Here is a 15,352-nt window from a genome sequence, read left to right on the forward strand (position 1 = left end):
CTTCTTCAGTCAGAGGCCGGCCTTCTCTTCTTAACTCAGAGAAAACAAAAACACCAGGCTTCAGTGATCCTAGGACAAATCCCCGGAGCCTCCGGTCCCCAGCGGCTCCTGCTATTGTGGTTCTTTACAAATGAAAGCAATTATCAGTAAAGACTTACTCTCGAGTCATTTGCTGAAGATTGGCACCCTGCTGTGTACCTTGCCCGAGGTGAGAAATCATTCCAGGCCCTTACTGGGAATTGAGTGACCTTGGATGAGTCATTGATTTTCAATTCAATCTAGGATTTATTAAAGTGCGGCTACTGTGCTGAGGTGACGAGGGCAAGAATGAAACTGTCTCTGCCCATTGGAACTAACATTTTATCACGGGGAACAACATATATAAGTAGAGAGATAAGGATCAGCAATATAAGGTAACTGGTGGAGAAGGGGCACTAACATACATATACCCTGGAAAGTGGGATGAAGGGGAGGCTCTTGGGTTTTGCACAAGTAATTCAGAAGGCTTGGTTGGAGGAGGGGTGATGCAGACCATTGTTGCACGGATTGGGTAACAGTGAATTTTGCTATCATACTGCTCTGTCCTCCAAAGGGAGGAGATGGCTTCCTAATGTCTCTCGGGCAAGACCATTTCCATTTACAAGTTATTCTGTGTATGCTGACAGATGACCCAGCTCTGCTTGGCCATTAGCCGGTCATTCATCACCCTAGAGAACTTTCTTGAAAGAAGGAAGATACATCCTTGGGGGCATACCCTTGCTTCCCAGGAGGCACTGTGGACTGGAAGGCACACCTAAGTTCCCACACAAGGAGACTTTTAAAAAAATATATTAGTATTTTAAAGTAATAAACATTTTTATTTATAGTTTTGTGTTCCGATTTTTATCCTTCCCTCCCTCTTCTCCCCCCTCCCTGAGGTGGTAAGCGATCAGATATAGGCTTTTCATGTATGATTATGTAAAACATTTCCATATTAGTCATTTTGTATAAGGAAATGAATAAAAGAAAAAAATGAAAGAAAGTGAAAAATAGCATGCTTCAGTCTGTGTTCAATATCAGTTCTTTCTCTGGAGGTGGATAGTAAGTTTCATCATTAGTCCTTTGGGATTGACTTTCTAAAATCATCGTTTGACATTTCTTAGAGCATAATAATGTTCCATCACCATCATATACCATAGCTTATTTAGCCATTCCCCAAATGGATGGGCATTCCTTTGATTTCCAGTTCACAAGGAGACTTGACCTGCCATAACAGGTCGATCGGAATAGGATGACGCCACATTCCGCAAATATATCTTTGGAAATGAGCAGGTCTGGAAATCCTATCTGTCAGTCAGATACTTCGTAACTTCAAAGCATTTAGAAATGGGAATGGTTCATGTGACAAATAGCCTGGGTTCTTTTAAAAGGCTGATGCCTTTTTTGTACCAATGGAAGTTACATTAGAGAAAATTGGTAATTTTTCTTTTTGCAACCTAGTTATTTCCCAATACTCTTCTGATTTTTAAACCTTCCTTATAACAACAACAAACAACAAACCAGTTTAAGTGAAAATGAGCAACAGACCATCTAAATGTCAGCTTTCATCAACCCTACAGTTCTTTCTGCTTAGGAAAGAAGTGGGTTTCATAGTGTCCATAAGCTGCTTTTTGAAGGAGCAGCTAGATGGCACAGTGGATAAGAGCACTGGCCCTGGAGTCCAAGAGGATCTGAGTACTCTTAGTAGCTGTGTGACCCTGGGCAAGTCACTTAACCTCATTGCCTTAAACATCCAGGGCCATTTCCAGTCGTCCTGATGTCTATCTTACCACTGGACCCAGATGGCTCTGGAGGAGAGAGTGAGGTTGGTGACCTTGCACAGCCCTTCTTCACTTAAATGCAATTCAGTGCAAGCCATGACACCACCCTGATGTCATGGTCCTCTTTGAGAATTAAGGACAAAGAACAACAAGATGTTTTGAAAGTGATCCTGTTCCTAAGGTTCCAACATCATCCTCCACAAAATTTTATTTGTAAATTTGTACTTAAAATCAGGGTAAAAGTTGACCTTGTAAGCATAAAGAAATAAAATTGTTTCCTAGCTTAGACAGCTTCTGGGCTCTTTTTGACTCTTTACTGTGGCAAGTGTTTTCCATTGGTTAAACATCCCTTTTAAATGGTGATTGAATCAATTTCTTTTCCTCTGTCCAGTTCCCAGTTTGGTTTTGGATTTGACTGTGTGATTGAATAGGACAGATTGGAATTTTTAGGATTATATTCAGCATATTCCCATCTTTATTCTTCCTTCTAATTTGGTGTTAATTTTCACCTTTACTTTATCCAGTTCATGATTGGACTGTGCACTGATAGGGGACTGTGAAATTATTCCAGTTGCTTATTTTCTGTTTAAATAGTCATTTTTACTTTTTTGATGTTTGATACTTACATAAAATAATGTGTTTTCCAGGAATATATTAATGAAGATGCAATGTTTGGTAACATGTTATCTTTGTCAAAAGTTAACTTTGTTTTAAAAAAGACCCAGCCAGGATCAAAATCCAGTGAGGCACTAAATGGAAATATATGTTCACTGTTGGTATGTAGTACCCGTATCAAAGTGGATAGCCCATGTACAGTTCAAATAGTACCCAAGGGAAACATCTCTTTAAAGTCCTTTTTCCCTTCTTTAATTAAATTTTATCAAATTTTGACCAACTTTGCATAGCCCTGACTCACTTTAATCGAATTCACTTGCAAGTCAAGACATCACCTTCTTTTGTTGTCATTGGTCCTCTTTGGGAACAAAGGGTGAACAGCAACAAGATTAAATTTAATTTTTTCAGTCAAGGAAAATCTTCCTTCTCTCATTACATGTACATAACATAACTTGTTTAGCCATTTCCCAAGTAAATGGGGCCAGCCATCTCCATGGGGAAAGCAAACCAGGTGAAGACCCCCATATCACACAGATTAACATACCATTGGGTGGTTGGCACTTCTATTTAGAAAGGCCCTCCAGAGATGAGCTGGACCCAGAATTGAAGAGGAAGAGAAGAGCCACTGAGATTGAGCTCAAAACCAAAGTCTCCTCTGAAATTCTTCCTTGTTACTGCTGGGCATCTCAAAAGAATCAAAGGGTGGTGGTGGTGGATGTGAGGACAGTTTAGTGTATTGCCAATGAAACTTCACCATGTTACAGTAATAATGTATGACCATAAAAGGCTATGTTTTATGGCTGAGGGTAATAAGTCACATGGATGAGATCCCTGGTCCATTGAAGCCATGAGGGAGCAGCAAGGTGTCTTGGAAAGAAGACTGGACTGGAAGGGAGACAAGGCCTGGGTAAAAACTCTGGTTCCGGGGGCAGCTAGGTGGCGCAATGGATAGGGCACTAGCCTTGGATTCAGGAGGACCTGAGTTCAAACCCAGCCTCAGACACTTACTAGCTGTGTGACCCTGGGCAAGTCGCTTAAACCCCATTGCCCTGCAAAAAAACAAAAACAAAAAACAAAAAAAAACCCCTCTGGTTCCATTATTTACCAACAGTGAGGTCTCAGAACTGGTGGGCCTGGGTCTATAGACGGTGGCAACAATCCCTGTGAATCCTACAACACTGGCTTTTGACAAGGAAAGTCCTTTATAAACCTTAAGGAACAAGATAAATAGAACAATTCCTGCTTTGAAGCAATTGTCCCTGACAGTTATCTGGCATTCCCAACTGTGGGTCTTAGCATTTTGGAGCAAATCCATTGGAGGTATAGAGAGAGGGAAGGTGTTTACCTAGATTCCTAGACAAAGTCTCATGACATTCTTGTAAACCCAGTGGGAAGATGAGACTGGAGCTAGGGGAGAGAGACAGCTTGGTATACTTGAAACTAGTTAAATGAGCAAAACTAGAGAGTAGTCACTGGGGGTTGGGTCCAGTTAACTTGGAAGCAGGTCTCCTGTGGAGTGTCCCAAGACTGTGCTTCATCCTGGGCTAGTCAACATTTTTATTATTCATTTGGATAAAGGTGTTAAGCATGTTGAGCAAAGTTGCAGATGATGACATAAAACTGGAATGCATAGCTAACCCTCTTGATGACTAACCTGAATAAAGTTGAATGTTAAAGTCTTTTTCTTGTATCTGATTCTCTATGACCCTGTTTGGAGTTTTCTTGGCAGAGTGGTTTGCCATTTCCTTCTCCAGTTCATTTTACAGATAAGGAAACTGAGGCAAACAGGGTAAAGTGACTTGCTCAGGGTCACACAGCCAGTAAGTTTCTGAGGCCAAATTTGGACTCAGGTCTTCTTGACTCCAGTCTGGATGTTCTATCCACTGTTGCACCTAGCTGCCCAGGATTAAGTGATATCTCAATGATACAGCTGGGTAGGGGTGAAGATAGGGGATGGGCGTGTAGTTTTCTGTCTAGATCGGATGGAATGTGGAGGTTGTGTCCCATTGTGTTCAGTTTTGGGTGCCAGACTTTAAAGAGGACATTGATAAACTTCCACAGAAGCCATGTGAGGATCAGGTGGAGGAGCTTGGGTGGGTTTGTCTGGAGAAGAGAAGGATGGGCGTGTGTGTGTGTGTGTGTGTGTGTGTGTGTGTGTGTGTGTGTGTGTTTGTGAGGGGGCAGGTCTGATAGTTTGTCAGGTAATATTTGAAGCATCATTGCGAGGCAGAAGGATTTGCCTTGTCTGGTCTGGCCATGAGGACCAATGAGCAGAAGTTGCAAGGGGCTGAATTTAGCCTTGACCTAAGGAAGAACATGCTCAGAAGGAGGATGTTCACAAGTGACCCATAGCTGTCTCCCCGGCCCCTGCAAGTCTTTAGCCAGAAGCTTGATGACACCTTGTGGAGTATGTGGCCCAGAGCATCCTTGTGCAGGTGGGGTAGGCTGGCCTAGAGGTCACTGAGGTCCCTTTTGGCTCTGACAGTCTGAGATTCTGTCTGTGAGATCTCCAGCTGGATGAGGACCTCAGAGAGAGGGCCTGTTCTGTCCAAGTTAGCCAGCAGACCAGGAAGAGGCTGCCGGGCAAGGCCAATCTCTGCTGTAAGGGACACAGCATTTCTAGAAAAACATACTGATTTGGTGGACTTTGCACCTACATGTTCTTGTCCTTTGATGGGACAGAGAATAAATAGTCTTTATTCTGTGTCCATTAAGGAAATGAGCCTTCTGCCTTTAGAGCTGAAAAGGACTTTTGGTTGCTGACCTGAAAGCCTGTTTGCTTGAGCTCGGATTTGAAACTGTGTGTGATCAAGAGGGTGTTTTGTACGGCTGGTCCCGATTGACTGTGTCCCAGGGCATCCAAGAGCATGTTTCTCTCCCCTTTGTTCCTGAAATGCTGCTTAGGAACAACAATGACACATGGCAAATTCAGCAGAACATCAGATAGGAAAGGGCTTCTTTCTCCTAAGCCTAAACAGACTGACTGCCAAGGCCTCAGCGTGGAGCTTCCCAAGATGAGCTCAGTGTCCATGCCAAGCAGCATCTTTGTGGAGAAGGAGGGAGATGTCAGAAATGGTGCCCTGGGGGTGTCTGTGGATGAAAAACTGAAAGATTTTGTGACAAAACCTGGAGCTCCCAGGCTTTCAGAAGCCACAGTCCTTTTCTCCAGTTTATTTGGGACTCGGCTTATTTTTATCATTTTATTATTTAAAATGTTATTCTAGAGGCAGCTAGTTGGCACAGTGGATAGAGCATGGGTCCTAGATTCAGGAGGACCTGAGTTCAAATCCGGCCTCAGACACTTGAGACACTTACTAGCTGTGTGACCCTGGACAAGTCACTTAACCCTCATTGCCCCACAAAACAAACAACAACAATAACAATTGCAGTTTTCATTTTCACTTTTTCTCTTTGGTCTTCCCATTGACTTTGTTGTAGTGATTTTACATATGGTTTTCCTAGTTCTCCTTTTTTTCCATTTAATAAGTTTATTTATAAAGACATCTATTATGGTAAATAGCTTGCTTACTCCATTCTTCTGAACTGCTTTTACAGGTGGTTCTTGTTCTTTAAATCTGATTCAGTGTATAAGGAGAATCTTATTTCTTAAATATCTGATGTCTTAATATACAGAAAGGTGCAGCGAATCCAGATGCAAAGTACACAGTTAACATTACCAGCAACCACCATTTGTTTTCTACTGAAAAGGGCAGGTTCTAGAACACTATCATTAAGTCTAAGTTTTAGTTTGGGGTGGGAGAACAAGTCAAGAAAACAGCTCTAGATTGAAGGGAGCTCTAGATTGAAGGGAGGGAGGGTGGGTGCCCAATCTCATGGAAGAGTCATCTTCCCTGGGCCCTCCTCATAGTGGCTCCTGCAAACCAAAGAGGTGGAGAACCTGCGCAAGCTCTGCCCAAACATGGTGCTGCCGAGCTCCACCACACAGGAGGCCTCGACAGAGGAGGAAGAGATGGCTGCTGAGTCGTTTTCTCCCTACTGACCTTGCTCCTTCCTGGTCCAGCGGCAGCTCAAGCTAGTTCTCTTTTCTTGCTGCATCAGTTCATGCAAGTCTTCCCTTGCTTCTCTGGATGTTTCCTATTCATTGTTTCTTTGAATTCAGTCATACTCCAGCCCTCAGCTTTGTAGAAGAGGAGCCCCAAGAATTTGGTTCTTGTTCTCACTTTTTCCTCTACTTGAGAGCAGATAGAGGGCATCCCTTCAGATGAGATGATCACCCAGCCAGGATCGAATGACCAGAAAAGGAAAAATGTCCTATTTCCCAAGGCTTTTTCACTGGGGATGAACTGACCTGAAAGGCATCGGCCCCAGCTTTTCAGTGGACTCTGGAGTTTACTTTGCTGGGTGAAACTGTCCCAGGACAAACATGTAGGCATGTGCATTTGCTCATGTGGACCATGGCCTTGGCTAGACCCCAGCATTCAGATCTGGAACCAGGCCACACAAGGAGAGCCAGCACAGAGGCCTCTCCACGCATCTGTGAGCCACCAAAGGAGGAACCACAGTGGTCCTCAGAGCAGAGGATAGCCTTTACTGAAGGGAGGGGGGGAGACCAATGGGAATCAATTTGCTTGAGCAAGAGTAGAAGCTGTTGGCATTTCTCTGCATGGTGCCAGTGGGTATTGATGGGATTACTGAAGTGTCAGGCAGGGCCATGTTCTCTCTCAAGGCAATGTCTGCAGGGGAGGGCTTTAAAAAGTAGTTCTGTCTAAGTGGTAAAACCTCAAGCTGCTTTACTGCACTGCTCAACAACAACAACAAGGGGGAGTGTGGTACAATGGGTAGAGAAATGGCCTCAAAACCAGGAAGCCTCGGGTTCGAGTCACACTAGGAAACCTACTGCTGTGTCATCCCGGCAAGTCCCTTAAACTCCCTCGAACTACAAGTCAAATCAACTCAGCAAAGAGTAAGAGCTTTCCACGTGCCTGGCACGGTGTTAAACTCTGGTGGTACAAAGACAAAACCCCAATCCCCTGACCCCCTTTGCTTGAGGTTGAGTCTCTCCTGGAGCTGCCATTTTGTGAAGGGGCCAGGCTGGCCCTCCGTCCCCTCCCAGCCCTGCTCTGCACACTGGGCCCCTTCTCCCCTCCCCCCTTCTCATTTTCTCTTTCTGCCCTTCCCCCTCCCCCAGGAGGGAAGCTCCATGAGAGGAAGGAATCTTTTGCGTTTGCTCCTCTTTGACTCAGCAGCATTGACTGCCCAGAGCCCAGCACTAGTTCCCTTCTCTCCCTCCCTCCCCTTCCTTCCTCCCTCCCTTTCTCCCTTCCTTCCTTCCTCCCTCCTGCCTGCCTGCCCACCTGCCCGCCAATCTGCCCTCTGGAAGCTCACCTTCTAATTAGAGCTGACTAGGTGCAAACAAAGGGGTGGATATAAGCTGAAGGCAGAGCAAATCGAAGGTTCCCACCTGCATTAGTGGAGGGAGTTTTCTCCCCTGGGAGTTCCCTTGATGGTATCAGTGAGAGAACTGGTTCAGGGGCTGTTGTTGTTCTGGAAGAGGACCATGATATCAGGGTGATGCCATGACTTGCCGTGAACTAGATTGAAGGGAGGGAGGGTGGGGCAAGGTCACCAGCCTCACTGTCTCCTTCAGAGCCATCTGGGCCCAATGGCAAGAAATACATCAGGATGACAGGAGATGGCCCTGGATGTTTGAGGCAACTAGGGTTAAGTGACTTGCCCAGGGTCACACAACTAGTAGGTGTCTGAGGTGAGATTTGAACTTAGGCCCTCCTGACTCTAGGGCCAGAGCTCTATCCACTGTGCCACCTGGCTGCCCCACTGCAGTGACAGTTTGAGAGCTATGGAAGCTCCAGATTTGGAATCAGTGGGAGCTGGCTTTGAGTTGCTGCTGTGTCTGTCTGAGCTTTGTCTTCTGTAAAGGGATAGAGCTTGGCTCAGGGGGCCTCTATGGCCACTTCCATTTCTGAATCCATGATCCAGAAAACATATGATGTGCTAATCCCATTTTACAGGTGTTGAAAGTCAGGAGATGCCATGATTTGTCTTGGCCCTAGAGTGACTGTATGGGCAAGAGTAGGGGACCCAGGAGCCTAGGCCCAGACCTTTGGCCCTTTCGCTGTCTTGCTGACCAACTGAAACTTGATCCTGAGTATCTCATGCCCCAGAAGCCAGCCTCTCCATCCCATCCTCCCACTCCTGAGCTCCAAGCAAGTGATGATCTGTCTCCACCATGAAAAGATCCCTTTTGGGGATTCTCCATTAGCTCAGAAGAAACTCGAGATGCACCAAATTGGAGAATCCACCCCAAGTGTTCATATGGACTATTTGTGCCTGACCTGTGGTGGAGCCCTCTGAGCTTGTCTTGGTCTGGTGAGCCACAGGCAGACACGCTGTACCTTGACTTTAACATAGTGGTTTGGGTCCTCTTTGAGAAGGAAGGAAAACAACCATTACACCAGGGGCTCGTGGTAATTCTAGCACTCCTTATTCATGTCATCCTCATCATCACTGCAGTCACAAATATTTATGTAGCGTGTTAAGGTTTCTAGAACACTTTACATAGATTATCTCTTCTGGTCCTCACAACACCCCTGTGAGGTAGGGGCTGTTGTTATTCCCATTTCGTGGATGAAAAAAACTGAGGCTGGGAGAGCACAGGTTAATTCTCCTATAGAAATGTGCTGAGGCAGCACCTTCCACTTTGGAATAGCGCTGGGTTTTTAGTGAGTTTCTTCCGACCTCTGTGCCCGAAATCTTCCACCCCGCTCGGAGCCAAACTAATTTCATCCCCATGTCACAGGAAATGTCCGTTTGTTTAGCCCTCAGTCTTCCCTAAGGCTGAACATCCCAGTTCCTTCCAGCAGCCTTCCTATGGCTTCGGCCGCAGTCACTGGGCAGTCCTGGCTGGACTCTCCGTTTTGTTAGTGACCCTCTTAAAATGGGGTAGCCCAGACTGGGCACATTAAGGGAAACCCCACCATGCCCAGGCATTCCCCTCCATCTGGGTCCCTGAACCTCGGCTCCTCCCACTTTCTCATCACCTTTGGGGAAGGAGGTGACCACCGACCTAATGCTTTGGCACCCGTTTTACCTTAAAGAGGGTGAACTGGGGAGCCAATTCCCCCATGTCACCGGCCAGAGCTGGGCTCCTGCCTTGGAAAGGATCTACTAGTGAGATGGCTTCCTTCCTTGGAGCCCTGAAGGGTCTGATGCCCTATGCTGGTCTCTAGTAGAAAGCTCCTCTCCATTCATCCCACAAGCATCCAGCTTGTTGTTTTGTTATGTTAGTAACAAAGAAGATCTGGAGACCCAGGGTTAGCTCCTGGAACTGGGGATGGCTCTCCTGGAGAGGAACAGAGAGAGACGTCAGGCCGAGATCTTGTGTGAAGGGCTGATCATGGCAGAGGGATCTGCTTTCTGCTGCTGGGCCCCAGATGGCAGGACTGGGAGCCTGGAGGGGAAAGAAGCCAGGAAGCCAGTTTAGGTTTAATGTCAACCCCAAACTCAATGAGCCTCAACTCCCTGCTGGTTAGAGCTGGTTCAGAGAGGAGCTGGCTGCCTGGGGGTGCGCTTAGTGGGGGTGTTCAGGGACAGTCAGGATGGCTGCTTGTCTGCCCTGTCCTAGAAAGGGCTTCAGACATTACCTCTGTCTACTCTGGATTTTGTATCTACCTCATTGTTCACTTGGTTCCCCCCCCCCATTAGACCCAGAGCTCCCTGAAGGCAGGGACCTTGGGACCCTTCTTTGTTTTGACTCAACACAGGGCTTCGTACATAGTAGGTGCTTAATACATGCTTTATGGCCACATCTTTAGGCACCAGTTGGTCTTTGCTGACCTCTGAGGTTGTGGGACTCTCAGACTTAACTAAGTCCTTATAATGGCCCATGGGCAGGCAGGACTAGAATGAATGAATGAATGAATGAATGAATGAATGAATGAATGAATGAATGAATGAATGAATGAATGAATGACATAATATAATATATAATGTATATGTGATAGGTTCCTGCCCTTTGTTAGTTAGTGTGTGTGTGTGTGTGTGTGTGTACCCATAAAGCATGAACAAAATGTAGTCATTGTAATTTGAGGGCAGGAGGAACACTGGGGAAAATCAGGGAAGCCTTCCCTGGGAGATGGACCCTGAGCTGAACCTTGAAGGAAGAGAAGGGTTTTAGAGCCACAAGTGCACGGAGGCTGTACGTAGAATATTGAGGCTCAACAACAGCTTGTACATCACTTGGCCAAGAACAGTGTTCCAGGGTGTTGAGTGTGTGATGAGGCAGTAATAGGCTTGGAGAGCCAGATTGTGGTGGGTCTTCAATGCCTCTATATCGGGTAGTTTGTATTTTACCTACAAGGCAGTAGGGAGCCATTGAAAGCAGTGAGAGGCCCCAGATTTGTGTTTTAGGAAAGTTGAATTGTAAGTGGAGGCTTCCTGGGATATGGGAGAGACTAGAGGCAGGGAGAGGCCAGACAACAGCATACAGCAGACATTCAGGAGAAATAATTCAGGGGGCAGCTAGGTGGTGCAGTGGATAGAATACCAGCCCTGGAGTCAGGAGGACCTGAGTTCAAATCCAACCTCAGACACTTGACACTTACTGTGTGACCCTGGGCAAGTCACTTAACTCTGATTGTCTCACACCCTGCCCATCCCCCAAAGTCAGAGTCTCTATGGCCAAACCATTTCTTCCCCTTTGTGCTTCATGCTCAGAGGACAAAAACGTCATTACTGTCCCAAGTCCAGTGTGTCCGACTGTGGCTGATCAGACCAGTAGGAGCCTGGAAGGCTCTGCCACAGGTCAGGCACAAACAGTGGACATTTGGAGAGGAGCTGGCTCTAAATTTATGTATCATCCATTTCCTTTGAGCTTCTGTAATCCTGCTTTGCTCACGGAGTGCAGCACCTTCTCTGATGCAGCAGCGCGCCGTGCTGGGCGAGCCTGTGCCAATGTCTCCTGGTCACGCTATTGATTCCAAAATTCTTCAGAGAGACCTTGGGAGCGTCCTTGCATGTGGCTTCTGGACTCCAAATGAATGCCTGCCTTGTGAGAGTTCTCCATCAAGGAGCCTCTTAGATAAACCTGTGTTTGGCATTCAAACATCACAGCGTGGCCGCCATCGGCCTGCACTCTCTGCATCGACTTTGAACGGCTGGCAGTGCCCCTCGAGAAAGGGCCTGTGTGGCTGGTAGCTTACCTTGCCCTGGGATCCTCATCTTGCTCTCTGTTCCTCGCTGGGCTCATGCTTGAACCCCTCCAGCACAGCAAGATGTCTCTGAGGGCCACCCCTACACGAGGGATACCAGGACAGTTTTCTTGGGGAATGTCATTGTCCATGTGACCGGGCGGGAGCAGGGAGGTGATGTGGCCATCACAGGCCGGGATCCTAAGCTCTAGCTTACTGTTTTGTGGCACTGGGCAGGAGGAGGGGCCCAGGGGTTCAGATGGATCAAGCGGGCCAGAGCCTAGGAAATCAGAAGCAGTCAGAGAGGCAGAGAGTGAGGCCTGGCCAAGGACGGAAATGCAAAGGGTGTAAAACAAGGCACATTCATCGCAAACCCACGTTGTCGTTAGTCTTTCTTAGGGAAAGTATCCCTCAGAATGTTGTTTAAAATGTGAGTTGTTGGAGTGACGGAGAGAGAGCAGCTCCTCTTGCAGTCAGAAAACGTTGGGGTTCAAATCTCGCCTCTATGTGATACAGAACAAACTATTTAACATCTTAGTGCCCCCTGAATTTTCTCTTGAGACTCTTAACAGTTACAACAGTTACCCTCCAATGTCAGTGGAGGGTATTTCCAAAATAGAAGCTCCATATCCTGATGAAATTACACATACAGCCTCCTCCCAGCCCCCCCCCCCCCATTATTAGCAGAGCTATTAACACAAAGCAAAACTAAGCAAGTTTGAGCTCCATCTCTCTTTCCCCTGGAAAGCTTAAGAAGCAGGAAAATCAGGCCTCCCCAGGGACAAGAAAGAAGCTCAGGTCCCAATAACTGGGGCCTGGCTTGTGGCTGCACCACTCAGGGAAGGGTGGAGTGGGTGGGTGGGGGGACCAGCACTTTGCAGAGCCTGGAGTCTGGTCTGTTTTGTGGTGCCATCAGTGCCTTCTCTGGCTGCCAGGGGGCCATTGGGGGAGAATCTCCTCCAGATCAGGAGTGTGGTGGCCCCACCTCTTGTGTGCGCGTGCGCTCTGACACGTGGGTCAATGTTTTATTTTTAAATCAATGCCAAGAAACGAAATCAATCCCTCCTGATTGACCCAGGGAATTTCTATTTCTTCTTAAATTAAAAAAAAAAGTCATTAGTTGGTTAGAGAGATCAATTAGTCACAGCTAGCTTTCTGTGATCATTAAAGTTTTGCCCATATTCTGTAATTGTATGGGGCTTGCCTTGGGAATTCTCTCTTTCCCTCCCTCCCTTTAACCTCTCTCCCTTTCTCCCTGTTCCCCCTCTCTTTGTGTGTACATGCATACATACATACATACATAGGCCATGTATGTAACTCTTTAGGTAACTGAATTTCCATGCCCAACCCTTATTGATCTCCCTCTTTATCAGACCTACCTTCTGATTCAAGAGCACCCGGCCCAGTTTAGGCCCTTATTGCACGTTGGTCTGGGTGCCCTAACCATGTTGTGAGTTCCATGGGGGCCAGGGGAGCTGCACGGTGGGAGAGAACCAGCCACAAGCCCTGGATTCAAATTCTACCTCTCACCTAGGCCAGGTGACATCCCCTTCTCTGGGCCTCAGTTTCCTCATTTATAAAATAAGGAGGCGGGACTTACTGCCTCCTAAAGTCTCCTCCAGACTATGATCCTAACTATTTTGTATCTTATCTTTTTGCAGTCTTTCTTTACTCATCTTACACATGACTAGGGTGATTTAATTCAATTCACTAAGTCATTCAGGGGCCAGGTGGCTGAGGCACTGTGCTAGGCACTGGGGAGATGGAGACCACTCCCTCCCTTGGAGGAGCTTACTTTCTGTAGGGGAAGAACATGTCTGTAGATGAACAAATAAAAAGCATTTGAGGATAGAAAAGCACTAAGAATAGTGGGACTGAGGAAAAATTTTTAGATGTGGTCACCTGAAGCAAACCTTAAAGGGAGCTGGGGATTTCAAGAGTTGGAAGTGAACAGAGAGAGCATCCGGGGTGTAAGGGGAGGGGGCGGGTCCCACAGTTCAACCCCACTAATGTAACAGAGGAGACTCTGCAGGCCCTGAGATTGTTATCAGGTGGCGACGCCTCTTTGAGTTGCAGAATCCATCAAAGGAGCAAAGCAGGAGTGAACAATTCTTAGCCCCTCTGCGGAATCTATCAATAAAAGGCAGAAACCAGGTACAAACTGAGTGAAAGCAGGTGACCAGCACACAGTAAAGGGCTTATAGCTAGTTAAGAAAGAGTCAGCTGGGGGCAGCCAGGTGGTGCAGTGGATAAAGCACTGGCCCTGGATTCAGGAGGACCTGAGTTCAAATCCGGCCTCCAACACTTGACACTTACTAGCTGTGTGACCCTGGGCAAGTCACTTAACCCCTATTGCTCTGCCCAAAAAAACAAACAAACAAACAAAAAAAAACAAAGAAAGAGTCAGCTGATAGCAACTGGTTAATTGGCACTGGGGAGCCCACCAGATGGGGGCTCATGAACACTGAAGGAAGAACTAGGTAGCCACCCCCTGGAGACCCAACACGCCCCCTTGGAATGGTGGTTGGGAGAATAAGCTCAGTTGAGGCAAGACCCAGGCATGGGGCACGACCTGTATAAAGACATGAGGAAGGAGATGGAATATGGAGTTTAAGGAACTCTTAGTTGACTGGTTTGTCTGAAATGTAGAGAATGTGGAGAAGAGTTACGGCATGTAAGTCTGAAAAGTCTAGTTTGAGAATTGGAAGGGGTATCAGACCACCTAGTCCCAACTCTATTTTACAGATAAGACCTAAAGGGATTTACTAGTTGGCCAGTGGGCTGCTCGGTGGTTAAGTAGATGAAGCACTGGCCCTGAAACTGGTAGCACCTGAATTCAAATTTCACCTCAGACACTTACAAGCTGTGTGACCGTGGGCATGTTGCTTAACCCCAATTGTCTTAAACATCTGGAGCCATCTCCAGTCATCCTCAAGTATATCTTGACACTGGACCCAGATGGCTCTGGAGGAGAAAATGAGGCTGGTGACTTTACACAGCCTTCCCTCACTTCAATCCAATTCATTGCAAGTCATGCCATCCCCCTGATGTCATGGTCCTGTGAGATTTAAAATTGGATATTAGATCATAAATCTCCCCTCTTTCCCTTAATTTATCTCCCAGACGAGTAAATGGAAGAAGCTTCTGGTTTTCTAGTTAGAGCTTTTATTGTATGGTAGTCACAAGGTGATGTTGATTAGAAGGATAGGAAAGTAGAAATACAATACAAATCGTCTTAAGTCTAGGCTTAGTCTATATTCCGTATAAAACTCACCAAAAGCTGAAGGCCACCTTTGGGGAGAGAGAGAGACCGTGTCAAGCACGTGCTGCTGCTAACCTCGAGCCGGGACCAGTAGAACTCTCGTCAGCATCAAGCCTGTGCGGCGCAGTCAGGAGACCAGCAGAGCAGGAAAAAGTCCCCACTTCCGTTCTCTCCTTGCCTTTTAAGCTCGCACCCTGGAAGTGGAGTGCTAGCAGGCAGTCTGACGTGCGCAGCAGGGGGACTGGCGTGCGTAGCTCATGCCGTTGGTCTCCTCCCCAAAAGGGTGGTCCTTGAAAAACTGGCGTCTCTCCATTATTTAACCGACTGTTAAAACTTTTTACCACAGTCCTCTTCAAGAATAAGGGACAAACAACATTGCCCAGTATCTGAGGTGAGATCAGAACCCCAGTTCTTTCCACATCAGCATGATACCTCTGCATTCTCTATTGATGTTGTAGACCCAAGAAGCATTCATTGGGTGCATCCTGTGTGCTAGACACGGCTAAGTG

General features: G+C 46.7%; 2 protein-coding genes across 3 annotated transcripts in view; one reads left to right on the plus strand and one right to left on the minus strand.

Moving 5' to 3' along the window:
* Nucleotides 1–15,352, plus strand: part of SHANK2 (SH3 and multiple ankyrin repeat domains 2) — a 692,308-nt gene that overhangs the window by 20,735 nt on the left and 656,221 nt on the right. The window lies entirely within an intron of this gene.
* On the minus strand, nt 6,014–6,335 carry LOC122731694 (cytochrome c oxidase subunit 7C, mitochondrial-like). The gene is made up of 2 exons (XM_043971957.1): nt 6,263–6,335; nt 6,014–6,132 (listed from the first exon to the last, which is right to left on the minus strand). Exons 1-2 carry the CDS (start codon nt 6,333–6,335, stop codon nt 6,014–6,016), a joined length of 192 nt encoding a protein of 63 aa, XP_043827892.1.

The sequence above is a fragment of the Dromiciops gliroides genome, chromosome 6 (genome assembly GCF_019393635.1).
Source record: "Dromiciops gliroides isolate mDroGli1 chromosome 6, mDroGli1.pri, whole genome shotgun sequence".
Lineage (NCBI taxonomy): Eukaryota > Metazoa > Chordata > Mammalia > Microbiotheria > Microbiotheriidae > Dromiciops > Dromiciops gliroides.

Excerpts from the sequence above, each read along its gene's own strand:
- LOC122731694 (XM_043971957.1), bottom strand. The coding sequence starts at position 6,335 with ATGTTTGGGCAGAGCTTGCGCAGGTTCTCCACCTCTTTGGTTTGCAGG. Across the intron at positions 6,133-6,262 it reads CTATGAGGAGGGCCCAGGGA|AGAACCTGCCCTTTTCAGTA; the intron begins AGATGACTCTTC and ends TGATAGTGTTCT.